The sequence below is a fragment of the Liolophura sinensis genome, chromosome 1 (genome assembly GCF_032854445.1).
Source record: "Liolophura sinensis isolate JHLJ2023 chromosome 1, CUHK_Ljap_v2, whole genome shotgun sequence".
NCBI classification, from domain to species: Eukaryota; Metazoa; Mollusca; class Polyplacophora; order Chitonida; family Chitonidae; genus Liolophura; species Liolophura sinensis.
Window position 1 is genome coordinate 63369926 of NC_088295.1, and position 19913 is coordinate 63389838.

The following is a 19913-nucleotide window of genomic DNA, read 5'->3' on the forward strand; positions in this document are numbered from 1 at the left end:
GCTTGTATGAAGATCAGTAGAGGTTTGTTTGGTTTTTGTTTCAGGGCTTTCTAAAGACATTTGGGTTAGGGTATACGATTCAGGGTGGGCTGAAGCTGCTGACCAGTCTGACGCGCGCCTTCAGACAGCCTGGCTTGTTATGGCAGGCAGTCACGCATAAAGACAACTTCAACCTGGCTGCTTTTCTAGGCTCATTCTCAGCAATATTCAGGGTAGGTACATGTATGTTATGCAGTCTCATGAGCCTCTCACGAATGCGGTCGCTGGGAGTTCAGCTCATGCTGGCTTCCTATCCAGCCGTACGTGGGAAGGTCGCAGCAACCTGCTGATGGTCATGGGTTTCCCTCACCATAATGCTAGCCGCCAAAGCATGAGTATGAGACCTCCCCACATACGGCCGGAGAGGAAGCCAGGATGAGCTGGACTTGAACTCGCAGTGACAGCTTTGGTGAGAGGGCCCTAAATCATTGCACTGCAATGGCAAGCTTACCACTTCAGCCATGGAAGCCCCATTGAATGATTGACGTCTGTTAAAGGAATATTATCTAGTACCCGGCTTGAATTTGTATGTGTAACATTGTTTGTTGACAGGCTGTGAGTTGCGTACTGCGCTGGGTGAGGGACAAAGATGAGGAGCTCCACGGCCTGGTGGCTGGCTTCTTGGCCGGTGCCTCCATGATGTGGTATAAGAGTGTCACCATCACCCTCTATATGGCCACAAAACTAGCAGAGGTCAGTGAGTCTTTGTTCTATTGGACAATTATTTTGTTTGGTACAGTGTTTGACATTGCAGCAGTTAAATCAGCATGACTTATTTTTTTTTGTCAAATGTAATTTTTAATTATTTCACTGTACAAAGTTGACATTTCTGCTATCAATTTGTATTGTTCCATAATCCAAACTTTTTTCTCATTTGGTAAAAAAAAAATTTTGTCTGCTTTGTACATTTAGTATTCGGTCAAAAATGAGTTGATATAATCGTGATATCAGTCTATTTGTCACCTTCACAGCCAGGTCATGTTTAATAGTCCAACCTTTACGTAGGTTGACCTTCAAAATCTTGACATTCCTATGCCAGCTGCTTGAAGGGGTTGCCTAGCAACACCAAGGGAACATCACTGGCAGCCTCAACACTACTTGACACCTTATATCCTCTTACCAAGAATTTCAAACTTTCATCAGTAAAACTCATACTTGCCTAAAGTTTAGACAGTTTCAATTAATTTCATACAAATCATGCACTTGTACACTGAGAATGGGTGGCTGGCAGTGAGAAAAGACTTACACCCTAAGACACACAGAATTACATTCGTCCTGAGAGCCAGAAGTTGTAATTGGGTCCTCATTGCTTATGGATCACTCCACCATTATCTGTAAGATGTCATTGGATAGAAGGCTCTTCTTGGTGCCATCAGTAGAAGTGTCCTCGCTCCATTGAGGTCACAAGTTTGAATCCAGTAAGCATCTGCTGCCTCGACCGTGGCTTTAAGTCAGGTGGTTTGTCTCCTCTGACATATCTCTGTACATGAACCTGACTATTGTCATAGGAGTGAAATATTATTGATTTCTCGGAAGAAATGAAAACTTGCCAGCCAAACTTGCATAGTCAACTTGTTAATGTCCATTATTAATATCAAGTATACGTGTAGCTAGTCTTTCAGGAACATTTACCTGGAATGGAACATTTACTTAGAATGGAACGTTTACCTGGAATGGAACATTTGTATTCATATACAGTACAATATTGGGAAAGTTATCAGATTTTGTTGCCAAGTGTGTAAAACTTTATTTGTTTTTGTTTATTTAACCGATGTTGTGAAGTAATATTTTATTTTCTTTCAGATTTTATATTTCAAGGGTATTCAGGCAAACATCTTGCCGTACATCAAGTGTGCTGATGTCATTATTTATTCCATATCTACTGCTTTCATATTCCATGGTGTAAGTTTGATCTTATGTAGCGTACCAGCAATTAAAATATTTTCCAATGCACAACTCCTGATTTATTACAAGAAAAGCTGATCAAAGTACAGAAAACTCTGCAAGTTTCATTAAAAGTACAACTATTTTTAACTGTATTTACTTTAGCCAGCTGTACCCATCTCCTTACCATATCAGGTACAAGGTCTGTCGATCTTTTGAAACAGGTTACTCTTTTTTTTTTTCAACAGTCAGTGGCATAAAAGTAAGACCCGCATCTATATCATAATACCAAGATGTGGTAAGATTCTCTGGCTCTTGACAGATAAGCTGATGTGTTCAGAATTCACCATTGCTACTTTTGACTTTATGATCTCTTTTTTTTTTCTCTCGCAGGCTGTATTTGAACCTCACAATCTACGACCAGCCTATTGGAGGTTTTTAGTCACGCTCACTGAAACCAAGTAAGTTCTGGTACACATTGTTTGGTCATTCAAGTTGTGTTACTTGACTGCTTTTTATATTGATCACTTAATAATGATGAATCAAGAGTAAAAAATAAAGAGCAATGAGATGAGAACCTTTTTTGCAACTCCTGCTGTTTAAACGCCATCAGTTTCAGTTTATAGCAATTGTGAAGGGTAAATCTAATCTCAAATAAGATATCTGTCTACAAGATGCAACAATACTGAGGCTCTTACTCATACTATAATGGTACTTTATAACTGATTGTACCTGTACTCGGTAAATCTTTCACTCATTTTCTACATCAAAATTTCAACCATAATTCTGCTTCTGTGAAAGTCAAACATAAAACTCCATGAAAAATGTCATAGTATTTTGCAGACAGGATTAACACAATGCTGAAAGGCTTTCCACTTTACACTTCATTTGTAAGAACTTCTTGAAATTTTTTTTTAATACATGTGCTTTTCTAGCAACAAATTCCAACTGGAAGAAAACGATAGATCTGTTGTAGAGTGTCTGGCTTTTCCAGCAATCCCAGCTGTGGTTTTCATGAAATGAATGACAGTTTATCTTTATTCTTGTCTGTTTTCAGATTTGCTCAAATGAACCGAGCCATCTTAGATGTGTATGGAACAAACGCCTCCAAGCTCATGCCGAACTTTTGGCCAGATTTCGACAAAAGGTTTAGCTCTTTGGAGCCGCCTGTTAGACTGGTGACATCCTGACCAAATTGATGTTTGACAAATGTGGTGTAAACTTTACAGGAAAACCCACAGTTAATAGTAGGCTAGAAATGGATACATGTATATCCACTATTATGCTATAAAATAAAGAAGAAATGATATGTTATGACCAAAATCATTATTTCAGTAATCACTGTGGAACCAAAGATTATAATCTTTAAAGTCACTGAGAGCAGTTTGAAACTATTCTGAGAAATGGTCTAACGACCAAGCTAGGCATAGCCCAATCTGGATGTTGTCTGGGCGAAGATAACTGTGTGATGTATCAATGTATTACAGAGTTATCTCCTCTTAGACTACATCCAGGCATTTGCTGTTTTACTTGCACAGACACAACATTGAAAACATTACCTAAATATCATAGGAGTTAATACAGTTCTGCTTCACAGAGTGGTAACTACATGTAGGTTTTTCATGCAGTCTTTGCTGTTGCTTCATGAGAGTGATGTGCCAAGATGTGATCGGACTGAAGTTCTTACCTGGGTCCTTCTGAAACTCTACACTGTCTGTCATATTTCTTAGACTTGGCTGATGCTTCAGGGAATTGGACATCGCATAACTTACAATCAGTAGACTCCATGTGTTACAATTTACTATGGGAAGTCACACGTCCAAACAGGTATAATCAGAACACTCAGAAGCTGTACACATGTATCCACTCCGTAACATCCTACCTGAATAATAGCCCTGTTTAGCAGAGCACACAAATGTTACTTTTTATTTCATATATATATATATGTGTGTGTTTGTGTATATATATATATATATATATATATATATATATAAAGTACAGTGTTCCTGTATCTATGCATATTATGATTTCGCTGTGATATATATATATATATGAATGTATGTACCATTGATAATTGTCATGACAGTATTTTAAACCGATTAAACCAGAAAGTATTGTACAGTCAGTTTGGGTGTGATTGTATGATTGACGATGTATCAGGTGATTGCATGGGAAATGATCTACCACTTACATCATACAGTTGTAGAAATGATGGGAAACTATGAAATGATAATAAAGTACCTACCTTGTGCAGTTGTGCAAATGATTAGTAATCATGAAATGATGGTCTACCGTCTACATTGTTCAGTTACGTATGGGCTTATACTGTAAAGTTAAGCATGTGATGAGAAACTGATCCTGTAATGATTTTACATACATATGTATATGATATTAATGAAGATTTTGTTCTTACACGATATTGAGAACTATCAACAGTCCCCAAGCTAACTTTTGACACATAGATCAGTACTATGTTGTTTGCTGCATGAGTGTATGCATGTACAGCTATCTGTTTTTTTTTTGTTTTTTTTTTTTTGTTTTTTTTTTAAGAGGTGGCACATGGGAGAAAAGAGATAGGTGTCCTATATACCAGGCATTTTATATGAGCATTGACAATTGTACACTTTGTATTACAATAGTTGTATGTGGCTATTAATTGATTTGTGACTGTAATGATATACAGATCTGTTTTGATAATGCTTATGTTAGAGGATGATGAATTTTATATGCACATGTAAGGAAATGTGTGACGATCAAATCTTTTTTGTCATTTAACCTCAAATGTTATGCTGGTTGGTAGTAGATGTATATGCATGCCAGATATATATCTTTTATGAAAACAGTTTGTTTGTTAAGAATTAAGCGGGATTCATGAATATGTTTTTATAATTGCGTCTTGAGGTGTTAATTTTTTTATTTGAAAAATGTTAAATTCATAACTTTGCATGCTTGAATTACAAGTATAAACAAAACGGTTGGATCTAAATAATTTATATTTGACCACCTTTCTTGCTTTTAATGTGTAAGCATTTCCGTTCAGGTCTCTTAAGACAGACTTAACACTCCAACAGGGCGAAACATTAGTTTTCAGCCAAATGTTGTTTTGATAATGAGAAACTTCACTGTATTTGATTGTGTGTATGACTGTGCAATCAGGTCTCAAATATTTGAAAAAAAAAAATTCTAATTTTGACAAATTATTCTCAATTGAAACACCTTTTGTTTTGGATATTTAATCAGGTCTCAAATATTTGAAAAAAAAATTTAATTTTGACAATAAATTATTCTCAGTTGAGACACTTTTTGTTTTGGATATTTAATCATTGTAGCCCGCCACAACAGAGTTGCCTTTTTTAATTGTTCCACACTTTTTGCAAATAGGAGGGATATCTGTGCAGAAATATTGCATATTCAGTGAATGGTGATTGATTGTCATTGGTTGTTCATTTCCGTGCAACTATTGTTGTAAATATTACCCAATTTTGGTGAAAAAAATTCCATACTGATTCATGTTGTGGCCCCTTCAGATCTAAATCAAAATCACCTCCATGCATTACTTTTGCACATTTAGTGTAGGATATGAATTCACTGAATTAGCTTTTTTATTTCAATCAATTGAGTATTTACAGGTAATTATTTCATATTAAATGAGGCTTTTTGATGCTAAAATTACCAGTGAAAAAATTAGGGTAATTCAATGCCTTTTGGAATGCAAACATTTCAGACATCTACATTCGAGGTTGAATTTAAAGACACACGGCTTTATGCATCAAGAGTTTGATCTCAAATACAGGCATTTATATGATCATACTGCAGTGTAATCCATGTGTTCGGCTAAAGGGAGATTTGTCAGATGCAATGAACCTCTTGCTAGTGTTGCACAATGACCCAGGAGCCTCATACCAACACAATCAATGACTTCAAGACCAGCTCATGCTGGCTTCCTTTTTTGGTCATACATGGCAAGGTCTGCCAGCATCGTGCAAATGGTTCCTCCCTCTGTAAAAGTGAATTATTCAAGTACGGCGTAAAACACAAATCAAACAAATAAATGAACCCTCACAAGTTTGAGCAATGGCCATGGAACTGAGTTTGTTTCAGCATGTTTTTCAGGCACTTGTTTCATCCACCCAGTGCAGCAATCACCACCATTCATGTTCATGTAAACAAAAAAACAATTGGTTTTATATTATGGCGGCAGCTCAGTTGATGAGCATGCTTTTGCGCAGCGTAATGACCCAGGAGCCTCTCACCAATGCGGTCACTGTGAGTTCAAATCCTGCTCATGCTGGCTTCATCTCCAGCTGTATGTGGGAAAATCTGTCAGCAAACTGTGGATGGTCGTGGGTTTCCCCTGGGCCCTGCCCGATTTCCTCCCACCATAATGCTGGCAGCCTTTGTGTAAGTGAAATATTCTTGAGTACAGCGTAAAACACCAATCAAATAAATAAATAAAATATTATGGCAACATGCATACTTAAAGAACAGTAACTGCCATATGGAATATATCACACATTTTATTATATACATGAAATGTACAAGATGGAATGTTTTTACAAAAGTCATCACAAATGTAAGTTATTTATATATATATATATTATAGTTTATGTATTATACAACTGTACATTCTAGTCACAACCATTGCTGAAGAGGATACAACTGACAGGACCGTCAGTCAGAAGGCCCCGGTTATCTAGGTGCTGCTACTGGTGTGGTATGGCCTGCTAGTGCTTCCTATAGTGCTCTATGTATACGTAGGACGGAAATGAAGGGCTGTTTGACTTGTGTGTGTCAGACAGAAGGATGGACGGCTGAAAACCTTTAACTGGGGACGGAGGTAAGGGCTAAGGCAGCCGTCTGTTATACGGTCAGCGCAGACCAACAGACAGACAGACATCATCATACGGTGTAAGAAAATAGTACAAAATATCTTCATAAAACATTCACAGTATAACTGGCTAGTTGTTCTACTGTCACAATACTTTACATCACCTCGTACGACGAACACCAATATGAAAAATATGTCTTCTGGACTTGTATTAGACTGATACTTTACCAAAATAACAAAGGACGGGTTTGAAGGTCTTATTGTTCACAGATTTATTGTTGGGGATAATCTTTGCAACCACTTCATTTCCTGTGGAAAGTTCTATATACAGAAAGCTGAATGTCCAAATGCATATGATGAGTTTGCTATAATGTGAACTGGGTTATAAAAGGGAAAAAAAACACCCTGTATAAATGTTTTGCAATTATTGGTAAATCTACTGTTGAATGCATCTGAATGACAAAATGATAATGAATATGCTGTAAAATTCAGTCCAACAATTAGAGTTATTGATAAGCCTAACACCAATAAACTTAAGGTTGCATAATCTATAAGTGAAATGAAACAGACACTCTTTACAATGGATTAAAAACTTTACATTTCAGTTATTTTATACACAAATTCAATTTTCTACATTTAGATTGTCCACAAAGAATTGCTAACAGCGCTCAAAAATATCACAGCATTCAAAGTTTATACAAATGTTAAAAGTCAGACAATAATCAAATAGTACTTGCAGCTAAAAGTATTTATATATATACCATCATCATACAGAATAAAATTTATTGCAAATCAATTACCAATATGCATCAAACTTTTGTGATATAAGTTAAATATTTGTAATAAATAATGCAGCACATAAAAAAAATTATTTCTTCTTTTTTCCAGCACTTTTCTTTCCTTTTGCACTGCCTTTCTTCCCTTTGGGTGACTTTGCCTCGAGTTCTGCTTTCTGGGCTGCCTCTTGAGCCTGCAACTCCTCCTGTTTTCTTCTTTCTTCTTCTAGATGGCGCTGTCGAATTGCCTCCCTTGGAATGTTCACGGCTTCTCTAGCTCCATCGAGGGCAGCCTAAGTTCAGGTGAATGGGGGTAGAGACAACATACAGATAAGATAGTGACATGCTGTGACATGCAAATATATACATACTTGGTACATTTGAACATGAGGGTGATGTGCGGGATAACAATAAGAAATGGGAACAGTTCACAATCATGATGTGGGTTCTCTGCTAATGGAGAGGTTTAAAAAATAGCACTATACAGATGAGGTCAGTGAGGCAGATGTGCCCTCAGATAATGTGAAGAGTTGAGTGTCACAAGGACTGTCACTGTAAGACAGCTTGTCCCAATCTGTACTATTCATGTTTTTAATTGATCTTCGTTCATTCATTTATTTATTGACTTGATTTAGCTCTGGAACCCGTCATTAAGTACACAATATTCTCTAATATCACTCACACTGAAGAAGACGAACTAAACGATTTTTCAGTTTAGGGACAGTCAGTTTCAACTAAGTCAATTAAGCTCTGATGTGATTTAAATCTAAAAGGTGCTCCCCATTAGACCAGTCACTATGTAAGTTGTCACAAGAATTATTGTCAGTGATCCCGCATGCTAAAATTACAGCTGAGATTTTTTAAAGTGTGTGGTTCTTAATTTAATTTCCCCACTAAAGAGGGAACCAGTCTGATTCATGATCTTAACAGGTGTGCATATATGACTGAGAAAATGTGGTCAAATTTACAGACGTGGCTAATGACCGTGGAAATAAAGGGTTGGAACGGATTTGGTGAAACAGATGGATAAGACAAAAATGTGAACTGAGAATGAAAGACAAAGTGCACAATGTTCATGGTGGCAGTTCAGGGTTCTCATGGGATGAAGAGAGATATGAACAGAGGGTTATCTGACAAGGGATCAGGGGAGAGGACTCTGTCCCTCCTCATTGCTGATAACTGAAGAACCTCTTGCTTAGCCTGGTATAATCTGACTCTACAAGCGTCCAATTTAGCCTAGAACAGAGAATGCAGACAATTGTAGTGATGAAAGTTACACCCACTGATTCACCTGCAAATCTGTTCATATCCTGTTCTGCTTAATAAATGTACAACAAACTTTAGAATCTATTCCCTTCTTATCCATCTTAGTTTAGCCACTTAGTTACATGGGTATAGTGTATGAATGAATGGGTTAGAAGTTGGAAGTTTTGTTAAGAAAAAAGGAATAAAGCTGTACTGATATACAACCACTTGACAAATACATGTACATAAAGTGCAGGTAAAATTTTTCTGCAGTTTGTAAATAAAAGGCATGAGAATCTTCTTGCATTCAAAATGAAACTTTAATTACAATCAACACAGTCAAACATGCATTCACTGCCAAGGCATTATGGTGGGAGGAAACCAGGCAGAGCCTGGGGGAAACACACAACCATCCGCAGGTTTCTGAGACCTTTGTGTAGTGTTACAGCATATACCTGTAGATCCTCGCAGTCCTCCAGCTGTTTCTGTTTACAGAGGTTCCTGTTCTGTTTGTCCTGCTCCCGCCACTTCTCCACGCGCTCCCTGAAGGCACGGTACTCCTGGATCTCCTGCTGCCTCTTCTCTATCTGCCTCTGTAACTCTGCCTCGTCCAGATAACGCTGTTCACCAGACCCACGTCTGACAAACACAACGCAATACAGTACAGAAACATACCATAAGTAGGACTGTGTCTCAGGACATTAGGCATTTCTAAGCCTCATAACAAATGTACACAAACACCAAATATTAAAATGTCAAATAAATTTCATATCAAATAAAATGACAATGAAATCTGAAATTATTTAGGTAACATAGGCTGCTCAAAGATAATGGAAATGGGTGGTACAGGAATTTTTAGCCTTCTGAAAGAATGACTGATTATGGACTGGCAGCACAGAAATCATATATAAGCTAGAAAATTGACAACAATAATAACTACAATAGATAACGGCTAAATAATAAATAATAGCAACAAAATACCAGATGTGAAAATAAGCATTTTATACACATTCATTATGACAAATGGTATAAAAACATAAACCATCATTACGACTAAGTTGATATGACAGTGGGATATTATTGCCAAAGCTTTCTACAGAAACACTGTGGGAGTGGCTTAAAAATAACAAAAGTCATCTTGGCCTGAAATTAACATGATATAGAATGTTTTCTATGAGGTCAAATTGTATTTGTGCCCATCTGACTGACCTGAGGAAGGGAGTGATGTCGAGGGGTTGTAGGATCTCCTTTGGGGTGGGTGGGGGAGGAGGTTCCAGAGTGAATACTCCATCCTCTCCGTGCTCTAACACAGACATGGGTGTGGCTGGGGGCAGGGACTGGGGGTTTTCTTGGGTATCCGTCCCCTCCGTCGTTGACTTGTCATCCTCCTCATGGCTCTCTTCCCCGTCCCCACTCTCAGGTTGAATCTTGATCAAATGGCTGTTCAGGTACTTCAGCCTTGACTGTAACGCCTGCACAAACACACACTCATTATCACATACATGAAATAATAAAATGATTTGAAGTGTACAAACATGTTACAAGTTTTTATGCAAATCAGTGAGTGAGTGCTTGGGGTTAATGTCGTACTTAACAATTTTTCAGTCACATGACGACGAATTTATGCAAATGAGCCAAGCAACTTCCACACCTGCAGGAATATAAATGCAAATTTTACCGGATGATTGCCTGGGGCAGAAAATTTCAGTGATGCAGAAAATTATGTATTCCCTCTTTTTTTTTTTCTTTATTTGTTTTTCATCAGATTAGCAACATTAGCTTTATTACAATAGATTTACCTCAGTTTCTCTAGGAACTGAACAGTGTATGAATATATTCCATAATACCAATGCAATAATAACATGCACCTGCATAATTCAACTCGCAATACATATATGAATTACTTTAACTCGAAGCTTGGCCAAGGTGTACAAAACACATGGGCTTCCTGACCCTCACCCTCCCTGAGTATCAATTACATACAGGTAACACAACATCTAATCCTTCACAACAGGCTTTACACCAGCATATAAGCTTGTCATGTTTGGTGTGGTAACATAACTTAACCTCAATACAGCAGTACCTTGGTAGCTCTATCAGAGAGAACACACCAACTAAAGTATACCAATAATCTGAAAACCTTCCAACAATACTGTAATGCCTAGGTGCGCCTGTATGGTTACACTTCTTGATCTCCACAGTAACACAGTACTGACCTTAGCAGCTCTGCCTGGCTCTGCATCCTCCCAAGCTTTCTTCATTGCTCTGATCTCATCAGCTCGCTCTGTATCCTTCTTCACCTCTACATCATCCTGGGTAAACAAGCATAGAAATGTACAAATTACACAAAACACCACCACACATGTATATGCAACACTAAAAGCAGCAGACAGTCACAATGGGCCCATGTCAATATACTATTATACTTGACTACAATGCTTTCTGCAAATATGATTAAATGTGAATATCTGCGATAGGAATAAATTAAAGATATAGTACCTGAGTATTCTGCAAGATTACTATGTCCACTTAATTGCAAAAACATTAGTCAGAATTAATTTCACTTTTATTAAGTTTTATAAGAACCAAAATATTTATCTACTCCTGTTTTATGTTAAGCGAGATCAATGTCTGGATGTTCAATCATGTATTTAAATAATAAGGGACGAATTAAACCAAAGGACCAGAGTCATTTTTGTATATAGGTACATGCTGTATGCTACTAACCACAGCACTGGCATCGCTCACAAACCGCAGCACCCAGAAAGGCCTGGAGATATCAAACTGCTGTGAGGGAGGGCGGGAGGACTTGCTATCCTTGTCTTTACCGCCCTTGTCCTTCCCTCCTTTAGCAGCTTTAGAACCCTTGGTGTCCTTCGCTGTTTTCTCACGTGGTGGTGAAGGGGCTCTTTCCTTAAAGGCCACTGAAATGATATATTTACTAATTAATTTCCACTAGTATACAATTATCTAACATCCAACTGTTTCACTGTCTCTTAATTTCACTAAACAAGCCATTTAAAGAAATCCTCTTCAATATACCGTTCAGCATTATTAAAGAAAATGAAAACTACAAGTTTCTACTTTTATTGTACAAAAGCCTTCCATGCATAAACTACTGATTTTAAATTTATAATCAAAAGCAAATGCACATATCCTACAAACAATAATAAAGTGTATAAATAATAATTTTGAATTGTATACAGGTTCAATTCTCTGTTTGCTAACACTATACTTTGCTAAATACTACAAATCACTTACATTGAACAGGATTCTTAACAGCTATTAAATCAAAAGAGTTATCTGCCAAACCTTTGAGTTCATTCTTCTCCAGTTCCTTGAGCATGTTGACAAATGTCCAGTTTCCTTCTGACAGAGGCCAGCTGTCCTTCATTACCACTGCCTGAACAATGTACTTGTGAGGCTGTTGGGACAAGAAAAATAATACATCAATATTATTATATGCCATCCACCAAGGCCTAACGTTTGTTTTGACAAAAACATTATAGAAAACAAAGCAACTAATTCATTTTTCTACAACAAATATCAAGGGCTAAAATGAGCAACATGTCCTGAAGTAAATTAATTGGTTTTTGACAAACAAAAAGATAGAATCAAAATTCAGGGAATGTCAAAACTCAACACTTGGATGGGAGGTGGGGAGGGGGTTAAGCTAATGTACCTTAAGGTCTTTCTCGTCGTACTCAATATTTAGGGCAACTTCTGGCATAGGGCTGTTTCTCTGAAAACATATATGTATCAATCAGTATAGTACAATAATACAATGGCAGATCCACTCATCTTTCACACATACATGTAGGGGCCTATGTGTGTTTCACAAGCACTAGCTATAAGTGTATACGAGATGTCAGGACCTTGTTTCCTTATTTACACACACAAGAGTACAATTTATATCAGGGCTTCACGGAAGTGCTTGTCTGCAGGTGGGATTTTACAGTGTGATGACCAGAGACGTCGGTCTGCATAATAACAAATTCATGATCAGAGAAAATATTTCTTTATTTAACTCTTGAACATGCATTTCACTGACTCATGGCAGTCAGTGGGGAAAAAATAGAGTGCCTGGGGTTAAGCAGCAACCTTTGGCAAGTCGCTGATAAATGTGACGTACATTTACTGATAGCTTAAATAACTTGAAATTTCACCCACAAAAGTGTGTTTTTAGGGGCAAATCAATGTCAGCTTGCACCTTAAATGACTTGAAACTTCGCCCACAAAAGAGCGTTTTTAGAGCCAAATCAATGTCACAAAATATTATTTTTGGTGCTGAAAGTACAATTTTCCAGTAGAATGTCATGCTCCAAGCCAACCTCGAAAACACCTTTCAAACATCAATAGAACTCTCAGAATCAGGAAAAATGGGCAAGTTAGTCATGGACAAAATTTATAGTTATTTAGGGTACATGTATGTACACCATAATAGCAGAAAAAAAAAGCTCAAAAGGCAATACTGACATTGTTGATTGTCGCAAATATTCCACAAATTCCCTGCTGTAGGCAGGGACTAAAACAACACCCAGTGTGTCCTAACATTCAGAAGACAAGCGCCTTCACCCCTCAGCCATGACCCGCTATTCAATATTATTAATTATTTGAGCATGATAACAAACACACAAAGGACTTACAGAACTTCTACCTTCCTGGCTCTTGCCTGAGCTAGTCCTTTTAACTTTACCACTGACGCTTTCCTTACTGGAAGACGATTGGCCTTTACCTGTCTTAGTGGCTGCAGTCAAAAAAAGCAGGTATGTGATTAAAATATCTACTAACTGATCTGATACTGAAATATTCATCTATTTACTTGTAAAACAGATAAAGTAAATTCCATACTCCGTAGGATTTTTCAGTCTTGCACAACATATTGGTGGCAGACCAACATCAAATCTATAATAACAAATTCCCTACTAGAGACTGGGACTGAACCTGCATCTCATGTTCATCATATCAATACATCATGTTGAACTTCTCTGATAATGAAACATTTAACAAAAGTGTACATGTACCTATAATATTTTAATGTAAATTTCAAGCCTAAATTTGATTATCTGACATACATGTACACACAGCTATACTGCAAAACTACGGGGTCCAAAAAAAGTATAGATAATGAACAAGCTTTAAAGCTTTTAATGACAAGAAAATGGTGAAAGTCTCAGTAAAACCATCCACGGCAACAAATACAACAAAGAATGAACTAATTTTTTAAAAATCATTTGCCACAAACCAATAAGCCCAAAAGCTTTCAGTTGCACAGGATACAGAATACCAGCACTTGTACCTGGGCTGAGGCTCTCGTTACTAAAGTCATGTTCACATGGTGGGATTGTCAAGTTAACTCAAACTTGAACAGTAGAATGAAAACAGGGCACGTAATATTTCATGCAACTGTAGCATTTTAACAAATCGTGTTGTCAGAACATTGACTTACAGCAGCGACTTGACCTATTTTCATTCCACTTGTCAAATCTGATGTGTTGGTATGACAAATCACATCATGTGAACTGACTTGCACCAAAATCAAATGATCTAGTCATATTAGAGGCCACACAGCAAGTTCAGGCAAAACAGAGCAGCGTATCACGGAAAGTCACCATGACTGTGTTAAAGTGAGACACAACTGAGTTTATAATAATTAAGCAGAAGCCCCCTGACTGTAAGCGGCACACTCACACGCACGAGAACCTGATCGTCTGTGTTCATCATGCTTGTCCTTCTTCTCCTCCTCCCCTTGGGCGCTAACCTTGTCCTCAGCATTGATGTCCTTGTGGAAGATGTATGCGGGCAGCACCGCGTGGCCCTTCCCTATAGTGCTGATCACCTCCTCCTCATTGTCCAGCACCATCAGCTTGATGTACACATCAGGTTTGGAGGTGTTCACTTGTAGACTGGCCAGGTGGTCCTCGCTTACCTTCACTGAGTACCTAGGGAAACCACATCAGGTTAGTAAATTTGTTTGTTAGTTTGCTGGAGGTTTCATGTCACTATCCATACCATTTTTCTCCTTCGACTTGAAGCAGACTTCCTTCAATGTCAACATATTTCTATTTAGTGCTGCCTCACTGGAAACCATCCTGATACCCCACAACAGGAATCAAGGTATCAAGCCCACACAGTACAAAGACACCAGATCAGTAATTTGCACAGACCATCTATGTTATACCAAACAGAAAAATACAAAAATTGCCAATTTTGAAGTCTTACATCTGACCTAAATCTGGATTTTAGTGTAAATGTTGTCAAACTCAGTTAGTGAAAATGTAGGCAAGTCTATTTCATCTGTGCTTTACTGGATCCACTTCCTACCAATTACATCAAAAAGTGGCCACACAGGTCACATACCTGTACCAGACAGAGGATTACCCTACCTGAAGATGATGTTCTTCTCGTTAGGGATATAATAGTCCTTGATCTCCTTCATGATGAAGCTACAGTTCACCTCTGGTCGGACTGGTGCAGGCAGAGGGCTGAGTGAACCAATCAGACGCATCCTCCACTTGCCAGCCATCAGTGACATGTCAGTACTGCGAGCATCTGCCACGAATGTGTACCCTCTCTACAAAGTCAATTGTGCATAAAATTAAATTGAAATCAAAAACCTACTACCTACACATGTAAGAAATTGCTGAAACCTTAATTAAGTTTTTAATTCACAAAATCATCAAACACCAAAAAAACATTTTTCCCAGAAGAGTAAATTTAAACAATTAAATAATTCTCACAGCTTATTACTCACACACCCAGACTTGGTTGAGGCGCAGGATCAGGCAGAAGTCTTAAGATTTAAGCCAGACTTTATAGTCTTAACTCGACACAGTTTACTGCTCTAAAATTATGACTCACCTTAAAAATTTTCATTTTAATATGAAGAGTTGTCTTTACCTTTATGATAAAAATGAAAATTAGACTTAAAGTTCAAACCTTAGTTCAGAAATAATACCTCACATTAACACCAAGTCTGACTAAAGTCTAAGACAGCTTATGTGATCCCAAGGCCAGGTAACAACATACTTTGTTTCTCTTGAAGACATGTGGCGCCACCTTGTGGAAGACTCGTGGGATTTCCTCCCCTGTGTCATTGTTGATCACCCTCAACATACAGGTGTTTATAGGGACATACACTTTAGGGACAACCAGCATCTCCTCCTGTACATAGAATATCTCCCTGCAACATTATAGCAGGATCTTTTCAGTAAAACGTATCTAGAAATCATGTATTTCCTTCTCGTACTCTTGTTCATCATTACTACAAATATTCAATTTAAACATCAAACCAATGTTTGCTTAGCAGCCACGCTTTAGTGTAGTTATTCCTTTGTCCTTTGTAGATTTATTCCTTTCATATTAGTATTATTCCCATAAAACAACCTGGATCCACTTTCACAAACTCTGTGAGTAACTTTTCTCACAAATCAGGTTGAATTGTGGCATGAAAACCACCACCAAAAAGTTATGGGAAATTTGATTTGCGAAGTCTTGTGAATGTTGAACCAGGGCTGTTAACATTGGTAAGAGCTGTCACCTACCTGAAGACCACAAACCAGGTATGAGAAGGCTGGTCTGGGTAGCTTCCCTGGTAGTCCTCGTAACAAATCTTATTCCACTCATCCTTGTAGAACGGATAATATGGCATCAGCTCGGGATCAGCCTTGAACAAATGCCTGCACAGAAAAAAGGCATCATCCTCATATTAATTTTACACTTCACCACTAAGCTCACGCTGACTGTGTTCAGCTGGGAATAAGTACTGAACTAAGGCCTTTGTAAAAACATGCCATCTGCATACTGATTTTTAAGTTTGGAAGGTGTTCATTCAAGCAAATTTTGAGGGCATTATTCTGTGTAGACTGTTAAAATTATACTTTTTGTGAAGCCCTGAAATTGGCCAATCCAAAATCCAATTAAAAACTTACATAAATTGCTCTGAAACTTGATCTTCATATGCAAAAAGGATGAAAAATTAGGGCAGCTCAGACTGTCAGGTGTTACTTAAAACCTTTATTTACACTTTCTCTGCTGAACCTTGATTCATGCACATTATAGAGTTATCCCCCTTGGATAAGCCTTAAACATTGCTGATCAACATTGAAGAGGGTAATGAAAATAAATTAACATGTAACTGTATATGATCTTACCTGAATAAGAAAAGGCCATGTGTCTCAGCATTAGACTCAATGACAGTCCACGCTTTCTGAAGTTGTTCCAAAACTTTACTGTGCTCATCTGTACCTGAAATATAATCATTTCCAACATGGCCATCACAGTAAACATAAAACTTTATTTAACTCATTCTAATATACAAATAGCAACAATCTTTCAAGAGAAATAATTAGAGTTCAAACTAATTATTTATTTATTACTTCTGTAAAAAATATCGCTGTAAAACACTTAACACATATAAAAAATTCCATTAAGAAACCAACCACTCACCAGGTGTTCTAGCAGACTTGACCTTCCTAACCCAGTAACCACGCCAGACTTTCTGAATCCTCACAGCAGCTATGTGCTCATCAACAGATGGCTCCCTAGACACAGAATAGACACAGCATGAATGTGTGTCACATTAACAACAGCAGATAACTTATCTATTTATCTAAGAAACATTTAACTCTGTACTCAAGAATTTTTCATTCATCAGTTCATCTGTGGAGCAAACATCGGCTACTGAATGGGACAGGGGTACAACAAATGGTGACATCTCACAGCTTTACAATGGAGGTTAGAGATCATGAAGTAATGAAATATTTCCCCCATATATCCTCCATTAACACAAATAAAACATCCACAAATATCTTACATGTATTTGGCAATCCATGGATTTTCCACCTTTTCAGGATCTGCAAGGACCACATTAGAAAAGTAAAACCTATGTTATGTATGTTGGCATATATACAGACTACGCAAATAAAATCAAAAAATCTTTTTCACAGGGATCAACAAATGAGTGCTGTTATTTGTTAAGGAACAACATCCAACTTTTCCTTGTAAGAACCACTTCCCACCAAACACACTTCACACCTGCAAAGGCATTTATATGTATATATTAATGTATCTTAAAGAGCATTTAAAAATTTCTTTTGTCTCAACATTTGTATTAAGTCTATTCAAATTTTTCTGTCTGGCATAACCAAAAAGCAACGGGACAGCAAAAAAGGCATACATGTAAGACATTGAAAATGATGAAGTAAGTGAATTCTGATTTTATTTTCTCTGTTCGTGAAAACTAATTATTAATAACTGCTTAAATCGGAGACCAGGGAAAGGGTCAACTGCAAGTCATCCCATTGACAGCAAATCAAAGTTCACTAAGCAATGTGTTAGTTGTTGTATTCTGAAATTTACAACAGGACAACAGGACTGAAATTCATAAAAGCCTCTTCCAGCGTTAACTTAGAGAAACATTTCAAGAAGCAAGACAAATCATTTAACAAAGAGAAAGAGCCATTTCACCATTTTGTATTCTACTGACTGAGAAGCAAGCATTGAGTTGACATTTATATATAAATAAGTAATAGGTGACCTACCCTCTAATGATGCCTCTACAGGATTTATGCACAGGAGGCAGTAGGGAGAAAAGAGAAGACACAATTAGTCAGTGTGTACACATCCAGGGGCCCGTTTTACGAAAGAGTTTTACTTCATATGCCAAATGTAACTGTCTTGATGACACACATTGTAGAGATACGTAACATCCTCTTTTGTAAAACGAGCTCCAGAAAGACAACAAGGAAACAGGTGAGGACAACATCAATTTACACACATTCCTGATACATGTATCTCATTGTGTGAAGCACTGGCCATCTGAAAAGTTCAAACTGTGAAGCTAGATTTAAATAGCAGAAAGCATTAATAATATATGATGGTTACACTTCATTCTACAGCAGAATCTTAAACTGAGATCAAGACGTAGCAAAGCAATAGTCAAAATACTGAAATTATTCTGATTGTTTTTTTTTTTTTATTCTTTTCTGAAGATATATAACAAATATCTTCAGATATTTAACACATGGATCAGAAGTTAGTGGTTGTAACTTTGTAGTAATGACAAATTTAACATCCTTTATAAAGTAAGTGCAGATATTATAGCACAAAAATACCACAACTGATGTATACAATTTGTTTGAAACAGATTTGTTAAGTACATTAAGTGAAAATGAAAGTTGTAACATGTTGCTTAATTGCACTTACATTATGGGAGGTATACTCAGGGCCCATTGTTCAAAAGGCTGTTTAACCTTACCAGCCCCGGAATAAGATATTTAACCCTTGGTTATTGTTATCCTTAGGTTAAATTTAAACCTCCAGTGAACAACATGGCCCAGAATAGCATTCAGTGGTACAACATTTCAAAAATCATCCAATATCAGAACTTGCATGACAGGCATAGGACATCTTTTCTTTAAATCAACTGAATATTTATACCACTGAATATATATAGTACAAGATTTGTATTTACAAGATTCTTGTATTTCTATATGACAAATGCACATCCTAATTCAATACGCATTGTAAAGCTTTGCAATATTGTCATCACATTCCCTATTCGAACTCTGATATAAATACGCAAGCAAAAAAAGTGTATAAAATACATGCAAATCATGGAAGAAAAATCTCCCCCACCCCTCACCCCATACTGACTAAATCATATTTATGTTATACCTAAATACATAATGTGCATACAGCTTCTAAGAGCATAAAGCACGGAAGATAGTCTTTGTGAATAGCGTACTTAACTGTGCAATGTAGTGAGAGAGAATAAAGCAATCTGTGAGGATTCCAGTACAGTTCAGAGCAGTCGTATTTGCGCTACATGTATAAAGGATGTATAAAGAATGTAAATGTAACTTACGCTTTTTACTGGTAGTTTTTGCAGATCCTCTGTGACTTGTATTACCGGTTGCTGAGACGCAAAACAAAGTCATATGGATCATGGAATTACATCAAAATAATCACAGTAATTACTCATGCCTGTACATCTATCCCATTTCACACATATTAAAACATTACTGTTTTCACATATCCCTTATCAAAGTATTTCCTCCCCCTGAATTTAAACTGTTTCAGATGCAAATACCAACAGATAAAACGTCCAAGCTATACCACTCCTCTTGAATTTGTTTCAT

General features: G+C 37.2%; 2 protein-coding genes across 2 annotated transcripts in view; one reads left to right on the plus strand and one right to left on the minus strand.

Moving 5' to 3' along the window:
- Positions 1 to 3812, plus strand: part of LOC135461241 (transmembrane protein 135-like) — a 40472-nt gene extending 36660 nt beyond the window's left edge. Inside the window, exons 4-8 of the mRNA XM_064738244.1 lie at positions 45 to 212; positions 592 to 732; positions 1843 to 1941; positions 2317 to 2384; positions 2981 to 3812. Coding sequence (XP_064594314.1) covers positions 45 to 212; positions 592 to 732; positions 1843 to 1941; positions 2317 to 2384; positions 2981 to 3113 — 609 coding nt within the window. The 3' untranslated portion in view covers positions 3114 to 3812. The remainder of the gene's footprint in view (positions 1 to 44; positions 213 to 591; positions 733 to 1842; positions 1942 to 2316; positions 2385 to 2980) is intronic.
- A 2610-nt stretch (positions 3813 to 6422) lies between these two features.
- Positions 6423 to 19913, minus strand: part of LOC135481754 (androglobin-like) — a 42055-nt gene continuing 28564 nt past the window's right edge. The window contains 17 exon segments of the mRNA XM_064761433.1: positions 6423 to 7820; positions 9228 to 9411; positions 9982 to 10244; positions 10989 to 11084; positions 11500 to 11696; positions 12085 to 12196; positions 12455 to 12514; positions 13419 to 13519; positions 14464 to 14714; positions 15159 to 15346; positions 15802 to 15955; positions 16317 to 16451; positions 16926 to 17019; positions 17221 to 17315; positions 17588 to 17627; positions 18315 to 18329; positions 19640 to 19690. Coding sequence (XP_064617503.1) covers positions 7620 to 7820; positions 9228 to 9411; positions 9982 to 10244; positions 10989 to 11084; positions 11500 to 11696; positions 12085 to 12196; positions 12455 to 12514; positions 13419 to 13519; positions 14464 to 14714; positions 15159 to 15346; positions 15802 to 15955; positions 16317 to 16451; positions 16926 to 17019; positions 17221 to 17315; positions 17588 to 17627; positions 18315 to 18329; positions 19640 to 19690 — 2237 coding nt within the window. The 3' untranslated portion in view covers positions 6423 to 7619.